The sequence below is a fragment of the Cebus imitator genome, unplaced genomic scaffold (assembly GCF_001604975.1).
Source record: "Cebus imitator isolate Cc_AM_T3 unplaced genomic scaffold, Cebus_imitator-1.0 Scaffold217, whole genome shotgun sequence".
In the NCBI taxonomy this organism is placed as follows: domain Eukaryota; kingdom Metazoa; phylum Chordata; class Mammalia; order Primates; family Cebidae; genus Cebus; species Cebus imitator.
The window spans coordinates 2,825,767-2,837,579 of NW_016107532.1; the positions used below are offsets into that span (position 1 = coordinate 2,825,767).

At 55.6% G+C, this 11,813-nt stretch overlaps 1 protein-coding gene across 12 annotated transcripts in view; it reads left to right on the top strand.

Moving 5' to 3' along the window:
- ARHGAP27 (Rho GTPase activating protein 27) overlaps positions 1-11,813 on the top strand; it is a 52,829-nt gene that overhangs the window by 32,462 nt on the left and 8,554 nt on the right. For 8 of the 12 annotated variants that reach the window (XM_037745990.1, XM_037745991.1, XM_017549325.2 and 5 more), the window contains 9 exons: positions 188-286; positions 1,075-1,201; positions 1,327-1,449; positions 1,528-1,626; positions 1,810-1,887; positions 1,977-2,111; positions 2,245-2,350; positions 2,464-2,677; positions 8,745-8,750. In XM_037745990.1, coding sequence (XP_037601918.1) covers positions 188-286; positions 1,075-1,201; positions 1,327-1,449; positions 1,528-1,626; positions 1,810-1,887; positions 1,977-2,111; positions 2,245-2,350; positions 2,464-2,641 — 945 coding nt within the window. In that variant the 3' untranslated portion in view covers positions 2,642-2,677; positions 8,745-8,750. The remainder of the gene's footprint in view (positions 1-187; positions 287-1,074; positions 1,202-1,326; positions 1,450-1,527; positions 1,627-1,809; positions 1,888-1,976; positions 2,112-2,244; positions 2,351-2,463; positions 2,678-8,744; positions 8,751-11,813) is intronic. The other 4 variants (XM_017549326.2, XM_017549328.2, XM_037745992.1 and 1 more) reach the window with 1 other exon arrangement.

An 11,813-nucleotide genomic window follows, 5' to 3' on the forward strand; every position in this document is an offset into this window, starting at 1 on the left:
ACCCACTGCTTTAAGTGACGCAGAAAACCCAAAACTTGGCCTGGGATGAGGCCCTTGCCCCGTTAAGCTCTGAGTGCCTGGGGGCAAAAACAGGTCACCTCTATCTCTGTACCTACCCCCAACTGGGGCTAACCTCCAGGGCAGACCCAGGGTACCAGAGATGACCCAGTGACATGTGTCCCTCCAGCTGCGGAGCCGAGATGGCTCAGAGTACCTGATCCAGCATGACTCGGAGGCCATCATCAGCACCTGGCACAAGGCCATTGCCCAGGGCATCCAGGAGCTGGTAAGCAGAGCCTGGGGCTGCTAGGGGCGATGAGGAGAGGGTGGCCACTGTGCAAATGCAGTCCCCCACTTAGGCTGGGATGGCAGGGTAGGCTGCTGAGGAAACTGCCTTCCTAAGTCTGTGAATCCAGCCCTGGGGTTGGCCCTACAGGAAGACTCTCCAGGTGAGGGCAGGGGCACACTAGAGGAATTTCCCATTTCACAGGAGGCAGGAGGCCAAATATACACTCTGCAAGCCAACCAATGGCAGACTGAAGCTAACAGATAAAATTTTAAAGGATTGATTTCAATAGTCAACCATTTTTTTTAAGGTTCAAAATACCAATTGCATAAGTAGAGGATAGGACAGGGCCCATCTCACAACTATTGACCTGGAAATGACCTGGGGCTTTTTGACCCTTAATTCCCTATGAGCCAACACCGAGTGCAGTTTTGGCTGTATTCATAGAGGTAGGACTCCAGAGCCAGAGAGGTGACGTTGGTGCAGTTGTGGGCAGTGGTCCGGCCACAGCTGGAGGTACTGGGTCAGAACTGGGAGCCACATACTGAGGAATGCTGGCCTAGCTAGAGGAGCTGAGGAAAATGAGGTCTCTGCACCTTAAGGGCTCCATGCAGCTAAAGGAAGTGAATGTTCTCAGGCTCACTGGTGGAGGTGAGGGGAGTTAACCGGGTTGGGGCAGAGGACTCTTCGCTGAGGGTCTCCAGGCTACGCCTTTTGGGAGGGCATTTCTCGTCCCTTGCCCCATCCTGGAAGGACCCGCAGCTGGCTCAAGGCCCCGCCTCTCTGAGGCTGCGGGAATCCAGTCCGCAGAGCTGCCTCCTGAGGAGGAGAGCGAGAGCAGCAGCGTGGACTTCGGGTCGAGTGAGCGCCTGGGAAGCTGGCAGGAGAAAGAGGAAGACGCGCGGCCGAGTGCAGGTGTGTGCAAGGCGGGAGGGGCGGGAGCCTCCCAGGAGGCCGCTCCCGGGGGTGACCACTGCTGGGACCTGCCCGGCCTACCCCGGCGCCGCCTCCTGACTCAGTCCTGTTCTCCCCCGCCGCAGCTGCGCCCGCCCTGGGCCCCGGGGGTCTGGAGAGCGACTTGAGCAAGGTCCGGCACAAGCTCCGCAAGTTCCTCCAGAGGCGGCCCACACTGCAGTCGCTGCGGGAGAAGGGCTACATCAAAGGTACCCGAGGCCTGCGGGGAACGGGGACTGGGGACGGGGCGGCGCAGCCGGGCGGGCGCTGACGAGCCTCTGCCCTAGACCAGGTGTTCGGCTGCGCGCTGGCCGCGCTGTGTGAGCGTGAGAGGAGCCGAGTGCCGCGCTTCGTGCAGCAATGCATCCGCGCCGTCGAGGCCCGCGGTACGTGCGCTGCGGGGGTGAGGGAGGCAGGCATTGGGGGTGCCAGGACCGCAAGCTGGAGACCCCTGGATGGACACCGGGTCTGGGGAAAAGAACGGGAAGCCCCGAGTGGGAGTCACAAGTAATGGCCCGTATCCCCACCCTACCCCTCGAACCTGGGGTCAGTGCCTCCCTCTGCCCCAGGTCTGGACATCGACGGGCTGTACCGCATTAGTGGAAACCTGGCCACCATCCAGAAGCTGCGCTATAAAGTGGACCACGGTGAGGCCCGTCCCCATTCCCCTGCCCCAGTGCCTTAAGGCTCGAGGGGTACTGACCTCCTTTGGCCCCTTTCCCTTCCTCCGCCACAGATGAGCGCCTCGACTTGGAAGACGGGCGCTGGGAGGACGTCCACGTTATCACCGGTGCCCTGAAGCTCTTCTTTCGGGAGCTGCCCGAGCCCCTCTTCCCCTTCTCGCACTTCCGCCAGTTCATTGCCGCCATCAGTGAGCACCTGGGGCAGGTGGGGCGGGTAGGGTAGGCGCGCGGCAGGCCACCCCTTTGGCAGGCTCCCCTTGCCTGGCCGACACCCCCTATCTCCCTGTCCGACTCCCTCCCTCCGACCCTTCGCTCAACCAGAGTTGCAGGACCAGGCCCAGCGCAGCCGCTGTGTACGCGACCTGGTGCGCTCGCTGCCCGCCCCCAACCACGACACACTGCGGCTTCTCTTCCAGCACCTCTGCCGGTGAGCCGGGCGGGCTGCGCGGGAAGGGGGAGGCAGGTCCAGGCTGGAGCACCCCCTCAACCCCCGCGTGTCTCAGCAGTTCCAAGCCCTGATCCCACCCACCCTCGCCGCAGGGTGATCGAGCACGGCGAGCAGAACCGCATGTCGGTTCAGAGTGTGGCCATTGTGTTCGGGCCCACGCTGCTGCGGCCCGAGGTGGAAGAGACCAGCATGCCCATGACCATGGTCTTCCAGAACCAGGTGGTGGAGCTCATCCTGCAGCAGTGCTCCGTCATCTTCCCGCCGCACTGACGGCGGGCCTGGGACTGGGGCGGCGGCCGCAGTCCTGCCACACCAGCTGGGCGGCGGAGGCCGCGAGCCGGGCCTCCTTCTCTCTGGGACCCTCCGCCAGCACACTGCCGCAGGCCGATGTGACTTCTGTACCCTCGATTCTGAGGGTAGGGTGACCCCTAGTGGGCACTTCGCAAAATGTGATTTACACCCCACCCCCGACCCCGCCCCGCACGTCCTGTTTTGGGATTAATTAGGTTTTTTTTTCTGTGGCATCGCGCCTACTGTGCGTGTGCGATAGCGTGTGTGGGGGTGAGAGTTTGTTTTCTGGAATGGTGGGTGCTGGGAGGAGGAGCTTGGTGGGGGGCTTCCTGGCTGCTTCTGGTGGGCACCTCATGGAGGCCTTCACAGAGACCCTGTGGGTCCTGGCCCTGTGCGGGCACTGTGCCAGTTATGGGGCAGCTGTGACCACTGCCCCACTGTAGAATCAAGACTGACCTAGCCTCCAGCGGGCGGCTGAACCTGCCCTTCTTAGGCCTCAGGGATGACCTCCTGCCTGGGCCTCTGGCAGGCTGGCTGTGGGCCAGTTTCATCTGCTTTCCTGTTGGGGGTCCTGGGCCTCTGCTGCCCCTGACCCACTGGAGTTCTGCACAAGGCTTCATCCTGTTCACCACATGCACACCTGGCGTCCTGCCCGACATGGCCAGTTCCACACACAATCCCGTTTTACAGACGGGGACACTGAGGCCTGGAGCGACACTGTGGCTTGCTCAAGGCCCAGTGAGTGATCTCACTCCCCAGAAAAGGCTCCTCCCACACCAGAGAGCAGCCTGGATAAGGGGAAATCAGTCCTTTCGGATACCACCCCTCTGACCTTTGGGCCTATGCCAGAACTAAACTGGGTGTGTTCCCTCTGGACCCGAGGAGGCCCCTGAAGGCAAAAAAGGAGACTGCCACAGCTGTCCTGTCCTGGGGGAAGGGGACAGAGCCCTAACAGGAGCTAGCCCCTCTTGACACTCTGACAGTTATGCCCATGTGGGGCCCGCTTTGCCATGAAGAGCTGGGCAGGCCTGCAGGGTGTGGGGAAGGTGGATACAACCTCAAAAAAGGAAGTGTGAACCCCAGGGGGCAGCAGCCCCCTCAGACACAAGCCACCTCCTCAGACACAAGCCACCTCAGCTTGCGACTCTTGGTCCCCAGCCCCACCCACCCACCTGTTCATTCATGCAACAGACAATGACAGCTGATATTTATTGGAATTTGCATTGTGCCAAGCATTTTGCCTGGATTATCCCATTTGTTTCTCACAGCCGGTATTTATTGTCTGCTCTTCTGTGCCAGGCACTGTGCTCTGGGCAGGGGCACGTCGAGGGCTGCCCGCCCTGGTGGAGCTTATGGTCTGATGGGTGAGGCTGACCCAAGCCCACCCCATTGCCAGCAGGGCCAGGGCAAGAGTACACACATGGAGGCCTCATACCATATGTCTAAATATTTAAAAGTTATCAATCAAGCTAACAACTGTTAAATAAAATATGTTCTATTCTCCTACTTTAACAAATGTGCTTTGATAATGACCTGGCAGGCCAGGTTCTAATTTAAACTTCTTTGATTTTTCCAAGTTCCATGCCCAAATGTGGTGGCACCGCAGAGCCCTCCTCCCCCAAGCAGAGGCTCTCAGGCACATACATGGACACTGTAGTCCATGTGTGCAAACTGCCCGTACCCCCTGCAGCCAGCTGCTGCTTGGCGACCCCACTGGTGATGTCGTCCACCCTTGAGGGAGTGTGCCTGGAGCTTTTTGGGCAAGGCATGCTGGGCCCCAAGTGTCAGAAGCATGGTCTAAAGGGAGGATCCAGGCTTCAAGAGAGCCCCCCAGATTCCTCCTCCTGTGAGGAGAGCCACAGACACAGGTCTGGACTGGAGCCCTCTCCAGCAGAGGACCCATGGCAGGGACCACTCTCATTTGAGTCCGAGGTGAAACTAGACAGATGGACACCAGCTAATTACTTGGTTACCACATTTGTACAAGAGCTGGAAGAAGCGTAGATGCTCAGACGGTGTGTCACGGGGTGTGAGTGTTGCTCAGGGACCTGAGACGCCTCTGCAGAAGCCACATTTGAGAGAAGCAGTAAAGAATGAAGAGGAGTCGACCAGGCGAGGGGGTAAGGGAAGGGTGCTAGTTGGTGGCAGTGGCACGTGCCAAGGCTAGGGGGCAGGAACGCTTGTGGGGAGAGCAAAATCTGAGAGAAGAGCATGGTGACCGCCGCCCAGAAAGCCAAGGGGCATGGGTGTGAGGTGAGGCTGGAGAGCTGTAAGGGACAGAGCCTGTGGGGCCTTAGGGATCACCTGAGTAGGGGGCCTGTGCCAAAGACATTGGGGCCCCAGGACAAGGAGCGAAAACTCAGGGAGCTCCCCACCTCCTTCACCACCCCAGGCTTCTGACCCTGCCAAGTCCTCAGAGGGCAAATAATATAGCAGTAGGCAGAGAGGTCCTAGAATTACCACATTTTTTCCTCAAGGAGGAGTGTCAGAAATTACCCACCACCAATGAGGAGAGCTCTAGAGAGAACGTAAGTCACCTGCAGTCACATGGCTGGCTGGTGGCAGAGCCTGGCCTAGAGCTTCATTTGCACAGTCTGGGGACTTACCGTGTCCCCCACCAGAAGCCCAAGGCTCAGTCACGCAGCCCCAGCCCTGAGCACACGAATGGTAAGCACTGTGGGTGCACATCAAATAGGCTGGGAACGAATTGGATTGTGTTCAGAAATACAAGGATATGTAGAAATGTCTTCCCTCTTGAAGCTCCGTCTGGCCGGGGGAGAGAAATGAAAAGGAGAGACAGCGGCACAGCTGCCTTGGGGATCTCTCCCCAAGCCACCACCTCTCTGCAGACACCCTTGAGTCCTCCTGCAGCCTACAGGTCTGCCCCTGACTACTCTCAGAAAGGCCATGGTGCCCACTTGGTTGCCCAATCCTGTGCGAATGAATGCGTGGACGGCCTGCCGTCCTCCTTGAGACGCACTGTTCCTTTGCCTACAGCAACATGGGGTTTTCATTTTCTTTTTTTTGTTGTTTGTTTGGTTAGTTGGTTGGTTGGTTGGTTTTTTGGGGATTTTGTTTGTTTGTTTGTTTTTGGTTCTTTTTTTGAGGAGGAGTTTTTCTCTTGTCGCCCAGGCTGGAGTGCAGTGGTGCAATATGGGCTCACTGCAACCTCCACCTCCTGGGTTCAAGCAATTCTCCTGCCTCAGCCTCCTGAGTAGCTGGGATTACAAGTGCCTGCCACCACATCCAGCTAATTTTTTGTATTTTTTTTTTTTTTTTTTTTTTTGAGTCGGAGTTTCACTCTTGTTACCCAGGCTGGAGTGCAATGGCACAATCTCGGCTCACCACAACCTCCACCTCCTGGGTTCAGGCAATTCTCCTACCTCAGCCTCCTGAGTAGCTGGGATTACAGGCACGTGCCACCATGCCCAGCTAATTTTTTGTATTTTTAGTAGAGACGGGGTTTCACCATGTTGGTCAGACAAGTGATCCACCCGCCTCGGCCTCCCAAAGTGCTGGGATTATAGGCGTGAGCCACCACGCCCCACCCTTTTCTTTTCTTTTTTCTTTTTTTATTTTTTTGAGACAAGGTCTCACTCTGCTGCCCAGGCTGGAGTGCAGTGGTGCGATCATAGCTCACTGTGGCCTCGGCCTCCCAGGCTCAAGCCATCCTCTTGCCTCAGCCTCCCGAGCAGCTGGGACTGTCGGCACACACCACCATGCCTGACTAATTGTTGACTTTGTAGAGATGAGATCTCACTATGTTACCCAGGCTGGTCTCAAACTCCTGGCCTCTAGTGATTCTCCTGCCTCAGCCTCCCAAAGCACTGGGATTACAGTATGAGCCACTGTGCCTGGCTTACGTGAGTCTCCACCACCCCACTCCTCCCTTCCTCAGCTCCCTGTGTGCTCTGCTTGCCCTGTAAATGGTGATGCCCTACCCCCAGATTGTGCCCTCAGCCCACTGCTCTCCCCTTCCACCATCCCTCAACCATTCCACCCTGCAGACAGCTACCAAGCCTGCACCCGTGTCCCCCAAATCCCTGGCACCAGTGTGAAGTGCTCTCTCCCGAGTCCCACGTGCAAAATTTACCTGCTTAAGGCACACTTCCATGTGGATAACTGCCAGATACTGGACATGCAACCCATCTGCAACAAAGCTCAAAGCAGCCCTGCTCCCTGTCTCTGAGCATGGCACCTCCAGTCCGCAGAGTCCCAATCTTCTACTCCTAGATATGTCCCATCTTCCCTTGGTCTCCCTTATCTGGATGATCACAGTGGCCTCTGAATGGGCGTCTCCCCTCCCCATTCAGTCCTCCACCCAGCAGTCACCTCTCCCCCTTCTGTACACCAGCTGCGCCTGCGCCTGCTGCCCCGGTACACTCCAGGCTGCTGCTTGCTTTAATAGCTCTGGGCCAACAGTTCCCCTGCCTCCTCCCCTTTCCCCTGGCCAGTACCTCCTCCACCTCCAAGCCTCAGCTCACACCTGCCTCCCACACCCTCCTCAGTTCTCCCAGTGTATCTCTCTCATCACACTTAGCTCACTGGAAACACTTGTGCCTCCGTGGCCAGGTGTCCCCACTGGGCTGTGGGCTGGCACAAGTTCCCAAGGTTCATCCAGGGTGTAGCCTGCATCATTACTTTTTCTTATTATTTTATTATTTTATTTATTATTTATTATTTTATTTTATTTATTTTTGAGACAGAGTCTCACTCTGTCACCCAGGCTGGAGTGTAGTGGCGCAATCTCGGTTCACTGCAACCTCTACCTCCCCGGCTCAAGCAATCTTTCCATCTCAGCCTCCCAAGTGGCTGGGACTACAAGCGTGCACCACCACACCTGGCTAACTTTTGTACTGTTTGTAGAGACAAGGTCTTACCATGTTATCCAGGCTGGCCCTGAACTCCTCCCACCTCCGCCTCTCAACGTGCTGTGATTTGAGGCGTGAGCCACCACACCAAGCCCTCATTCTTTTTTATTGTCAAATAACGTTCCATTTATGGATATGTCACATTTTGTTTATCCACGTGTCAGCTGATGGACATTTGAGTTGTTTCCACTTTTTGGCTAATATGAATAATGCTGCCGCGAACACTCAGGTTTTTCTGTGGACATAGCATCTCAGTCAGCCATTGCTACCGTAACAAATTACCCTAGACTGGGTGGCTAAAACAGCAGAGATGGATTTCTCACAGTTCTGGAGGCTGGAATTTCAAGCAAGCTGCCAGTAGGGTCGGGTTTGGACGAGGGCTCTCTGCCGGGCTTGCAGACAGCCGCCTTCTCACTGTGTTCTCATGTGGCACAGACAGATCGAGCTCCAGTCACCTCCATTTATTACAAGGATGCCGATCTCACCTTTATGGCCTCATCTGAACCGAATCGCCTCCCAGAGCCCCACCTCGATACCATCACATGGAGGGTTAGGGCTTCAACATAGTCACGGGGTGGGAGGCACACACCCTCAGTCTATGACTCATATTTCAATTCTCCTGTGGGATTCCCAGGAGTGTGCTGGATTAAAAGGTAACCCCACCTTTCACCTTTTGAGGAACCATCGAATTGTTTTCTGCAGCTGCACAGTCTCCCACCAGCCGTGTCTGAGGGTTTCTGCCTTCTCTCGCCTCTCCGCTTCCTTCTGCAACAACCGTTTCAGCTCTTCATTCCCTCCATCCCCTGGCCCTCCCGACCTTTCCTCTCTCTTAACAGGTGACCCGCCTCCACCTCACGGAACGGCAGACACACTTAACATCCCACCACGAGGCTCAGCCCGCCCCCACCACGGCCTCCCTGGCCTCCTTTTCTCGATACCTCAGAGCAGACACTTCTCCAGGGCACGGTTCATCTCTGTTTTTTCAGGAAATATCCACTATCACTGGCCCCTCTTCTTACTATTCATCTGCTGTCTCAGGTTGAATGTCCCAGGAAACAGAGACGCTGGCAGGGGCTTGCTGGGTGTGCCTGCGGGACCAGTGCCTGCAGGGTGGAGGCAGCAGGAACGTCCGAGGGAGGAGCAGAGCTGAGGCCCAGGCCCATCCGCGGCCTCAGGCACCCCACGGGTAGCTCTGGAGCTGGGACAGCCACAGCCTTGTGCCCCATTATGGCCAGGGGGCCAGGCCACTGGATGGGGGCTGCCCTGTCATGTGGGAGAAGGGAGGGCATGGATTTGAGCAGAGGGCTGTCTTCAGCCCAGGGCACATCCTGGAGAGAATCGAGGATGAGTGCTATTGGCCGCTGCCCCTCCCTGCCCTTTGGGAAACCCATGCTCAGTCCTGGGGAGGGCATCTGAGCAGCGCCCATGTACCTGCTGCATCACCTGACCACGGAACATGCTGAAGAGCCTCTCTGAAAAGCCCCCTCAACCCACATCTCTGCAGCTGCTGCCATCCTCCTCCTCCTCCTCCTCCCCTTTGCAGCCAGACTTCTCAGACGTCGTCCGCACTCACTGTATCCACCTGCTTCTCCTGTTTGCTCCCCAACCCCACCCCCCACACACATCGGAAAACTGAGTTTTTTCGCCTAAACTCACTGATGATTTCTCATCAATCGCTGCTGGATATTTGGAGGTCTGTATCTTAATTGCCTTTTCGGGGCACCCTGTCCTCTGCTGACCACCCCATCCTTGGAAATGTTCCCTTTCTCTTGGTTTGCACATTCTCCTCGTTTTCCTCTCACCTCTGGCCATGCATCTCATTCTCTGCTGCACCAGCCAGTACAGGCAGAGGCCTTGGGGCCGGCCCCTCCTCTCACCATCCTCCCTCCCTGGATGAAAGTGTCTACACCTCGGCATCAGCAACTCACTGATGCATAGTACCAGGCCTGACTGCTCTCTAGGCTCCCAACCCTGGTGCCCTCTGACAACCTGACATCTGCTCTGGGATGGTCCTCAGCCCAAGAATGGATTCACGATTTTCCCCAAACCTTGTACTCCTCCAGGGTTTTACCTGTCCCAGGCAAAGTCTCCATCATCCCCCGAGCCAGGTGAGCCAGAAACCTGGGAATGTGGCTACTCCCTCCATCTCCTCTCTCTCTCCCGCCTCCATAACTGATCCGAGTCTTGTCAGTTCTTTCTCTCTGATCCACTCGCCTCCATCACTAGGGCCTCTCCCTGGTCTAAGGGGCTAATATCTCCCACATGGACCCTGCAGCAGCTCCCAGCCCCCTTCCCTGTCCCGCTTCCTCATTGCCCCCACCACATCCAGCCTCATTTCAAAACACACATCTGATTAAATTATCACCCTGCCTAAAATCCTTTCCACTCATCTAAGGAAAAGACCAAGCTTCAGCACGGCCTGCCTGGGCTGGCACCTGCCCACTCCTCAGTTTCTCTCGTGAACCAGTGTGAGACAGTGGCTCAGAGCATGGGCTCTCGAGTCAGGCTGCCTAGATTCAAATCTGAGCTCCATGTTGCCCCTGCCAGATGGTTCTGGATAATTGACTCACTCCTTTGTGCCCCATATTTTCATCTGGAGAATGGGGAGGCAATAGCAGCACTAACCTCGCAGGTGGTTGTGAAGATGTCATGAGATGATACTCACAAGGTCCTGAGAACACGGTCTGGCTGCAGTAAACACTTGCTGGGTCCCGTGCCTTACGTGCTCTTTGGTTTCTGCACTGCAGCTGCAATGGCCTCCCAACGACTTCACAAATGTTTCACACTCCCCTCTGCCCCAGGACCTTTGCATGTGCTGTGCCCTCTTTGTAGTTCTCTTCTCCCTTGCTTAGTCATCCTTTTAGCACTGTGCTCAGGTGACTTCTTCCCGCAGCTCCTCCCAATGCCCAGCTAGGTCAGCGTCACACCATCAGAGACCCATATGCTTCTCTTATCTAAATGTGTCTTTTTACATTCATATATCACGATTATTTATTGCTGTTTGCACCTCCCTGCCATGACACTATAAGCCCAGGATGGGGGGACTCTGTTGTTGCTCACCGCCATATGCCAAGCCCCTAGCACAGTGCCTGGCACATAACACATGTTCAAGAGATACCCATTAATGAGCTGATACATGAAAAGGAAGACAGCTGGAGTTCAATCTCCAGCTCTGCCATTTCCTATCGAGTGATCTTGGGCAATGGTTCACTTCAGTGTGCTCATCTGTAAAGTTAGGACATTCACACCTACCTCAGAAACTGCTCACGATTATAAAACGAGACATGTGTAACACGCATGGCCCAGCACCGGGTGCATGAACATTTACAAAGTCTTGATAGTCTTTGTTCCTCAGGCCCAAGGATAGTCCTGGGTCCTGGGATGAGACAGCCTCTGTGATGGGACCAGATGCAGAAGGACTGTGGAGGAGCCCCTGGGGTTCAGCCAGATCTCCTGGTGGACAGTATAGCACATTGGGCCAGTGACTCTTTTGTTTTCAGAGCACTGGAGCCATCCTTTTCCAAGACTTCAGCCCAGCAGTGTTGTGGGGAAGCGCACTTTTGTCTGGTTTGGGCAAGAGCATCAGAAGCGGAAGACTGTCCCCTCAGGCCAGTACAGGAGGGGACCCACTGGCTTCCATAGGAGAGGCCCTGCCAAGTAGAATTGGAGCTGTGAGTGAGGTCCAGCCCCCGTGTCCTCCAGGAGTGGATATTCTTCTTTGGTTGCCAGCCCCCAGAGCAGGGCTTGGTGTATTAAGGGACATGGCAAATTTCATTCCACAAGAAGGGGCCAGGCCATGAAGGACGCCTGGGCCCTGCTGGAGAATGGACTTCATCCTCAATAGCCCAGTGGTGCCACTAGGGGGTGATCAGGTGGGTAATATAGCCAGGGATGCTTTTCCCTTTTTACAAACTTTTTATTTTGAAAGGATTATTGACTCACAAGAAGTGACATAAATAGTACAGAGAGGTCTGGTGCATCTGGCACCTGGCTTCCCCTGGTGGTGCCATCTTACGTAACCATTGTGCCTTATCAAAACCAGGAGAGTGATGTAACTAACTATAGACCTTGCTTGATTTCACCATTCTTTGCATGCACTCATTTTTGTTTGTCTTTGCGTATAATTTCATGACATTTTATCACATGCATAGATTCGTATAGCCAGCACCGCAGCAACCAAGATACAGAATGTTCCATTACCTCAAAAGAAACTCCTTATGCTTCCCCTTTCCTCTCACATCTTTCTGTGTCTTCCCCAGTCCCTGGCAACCTTGTCTTTA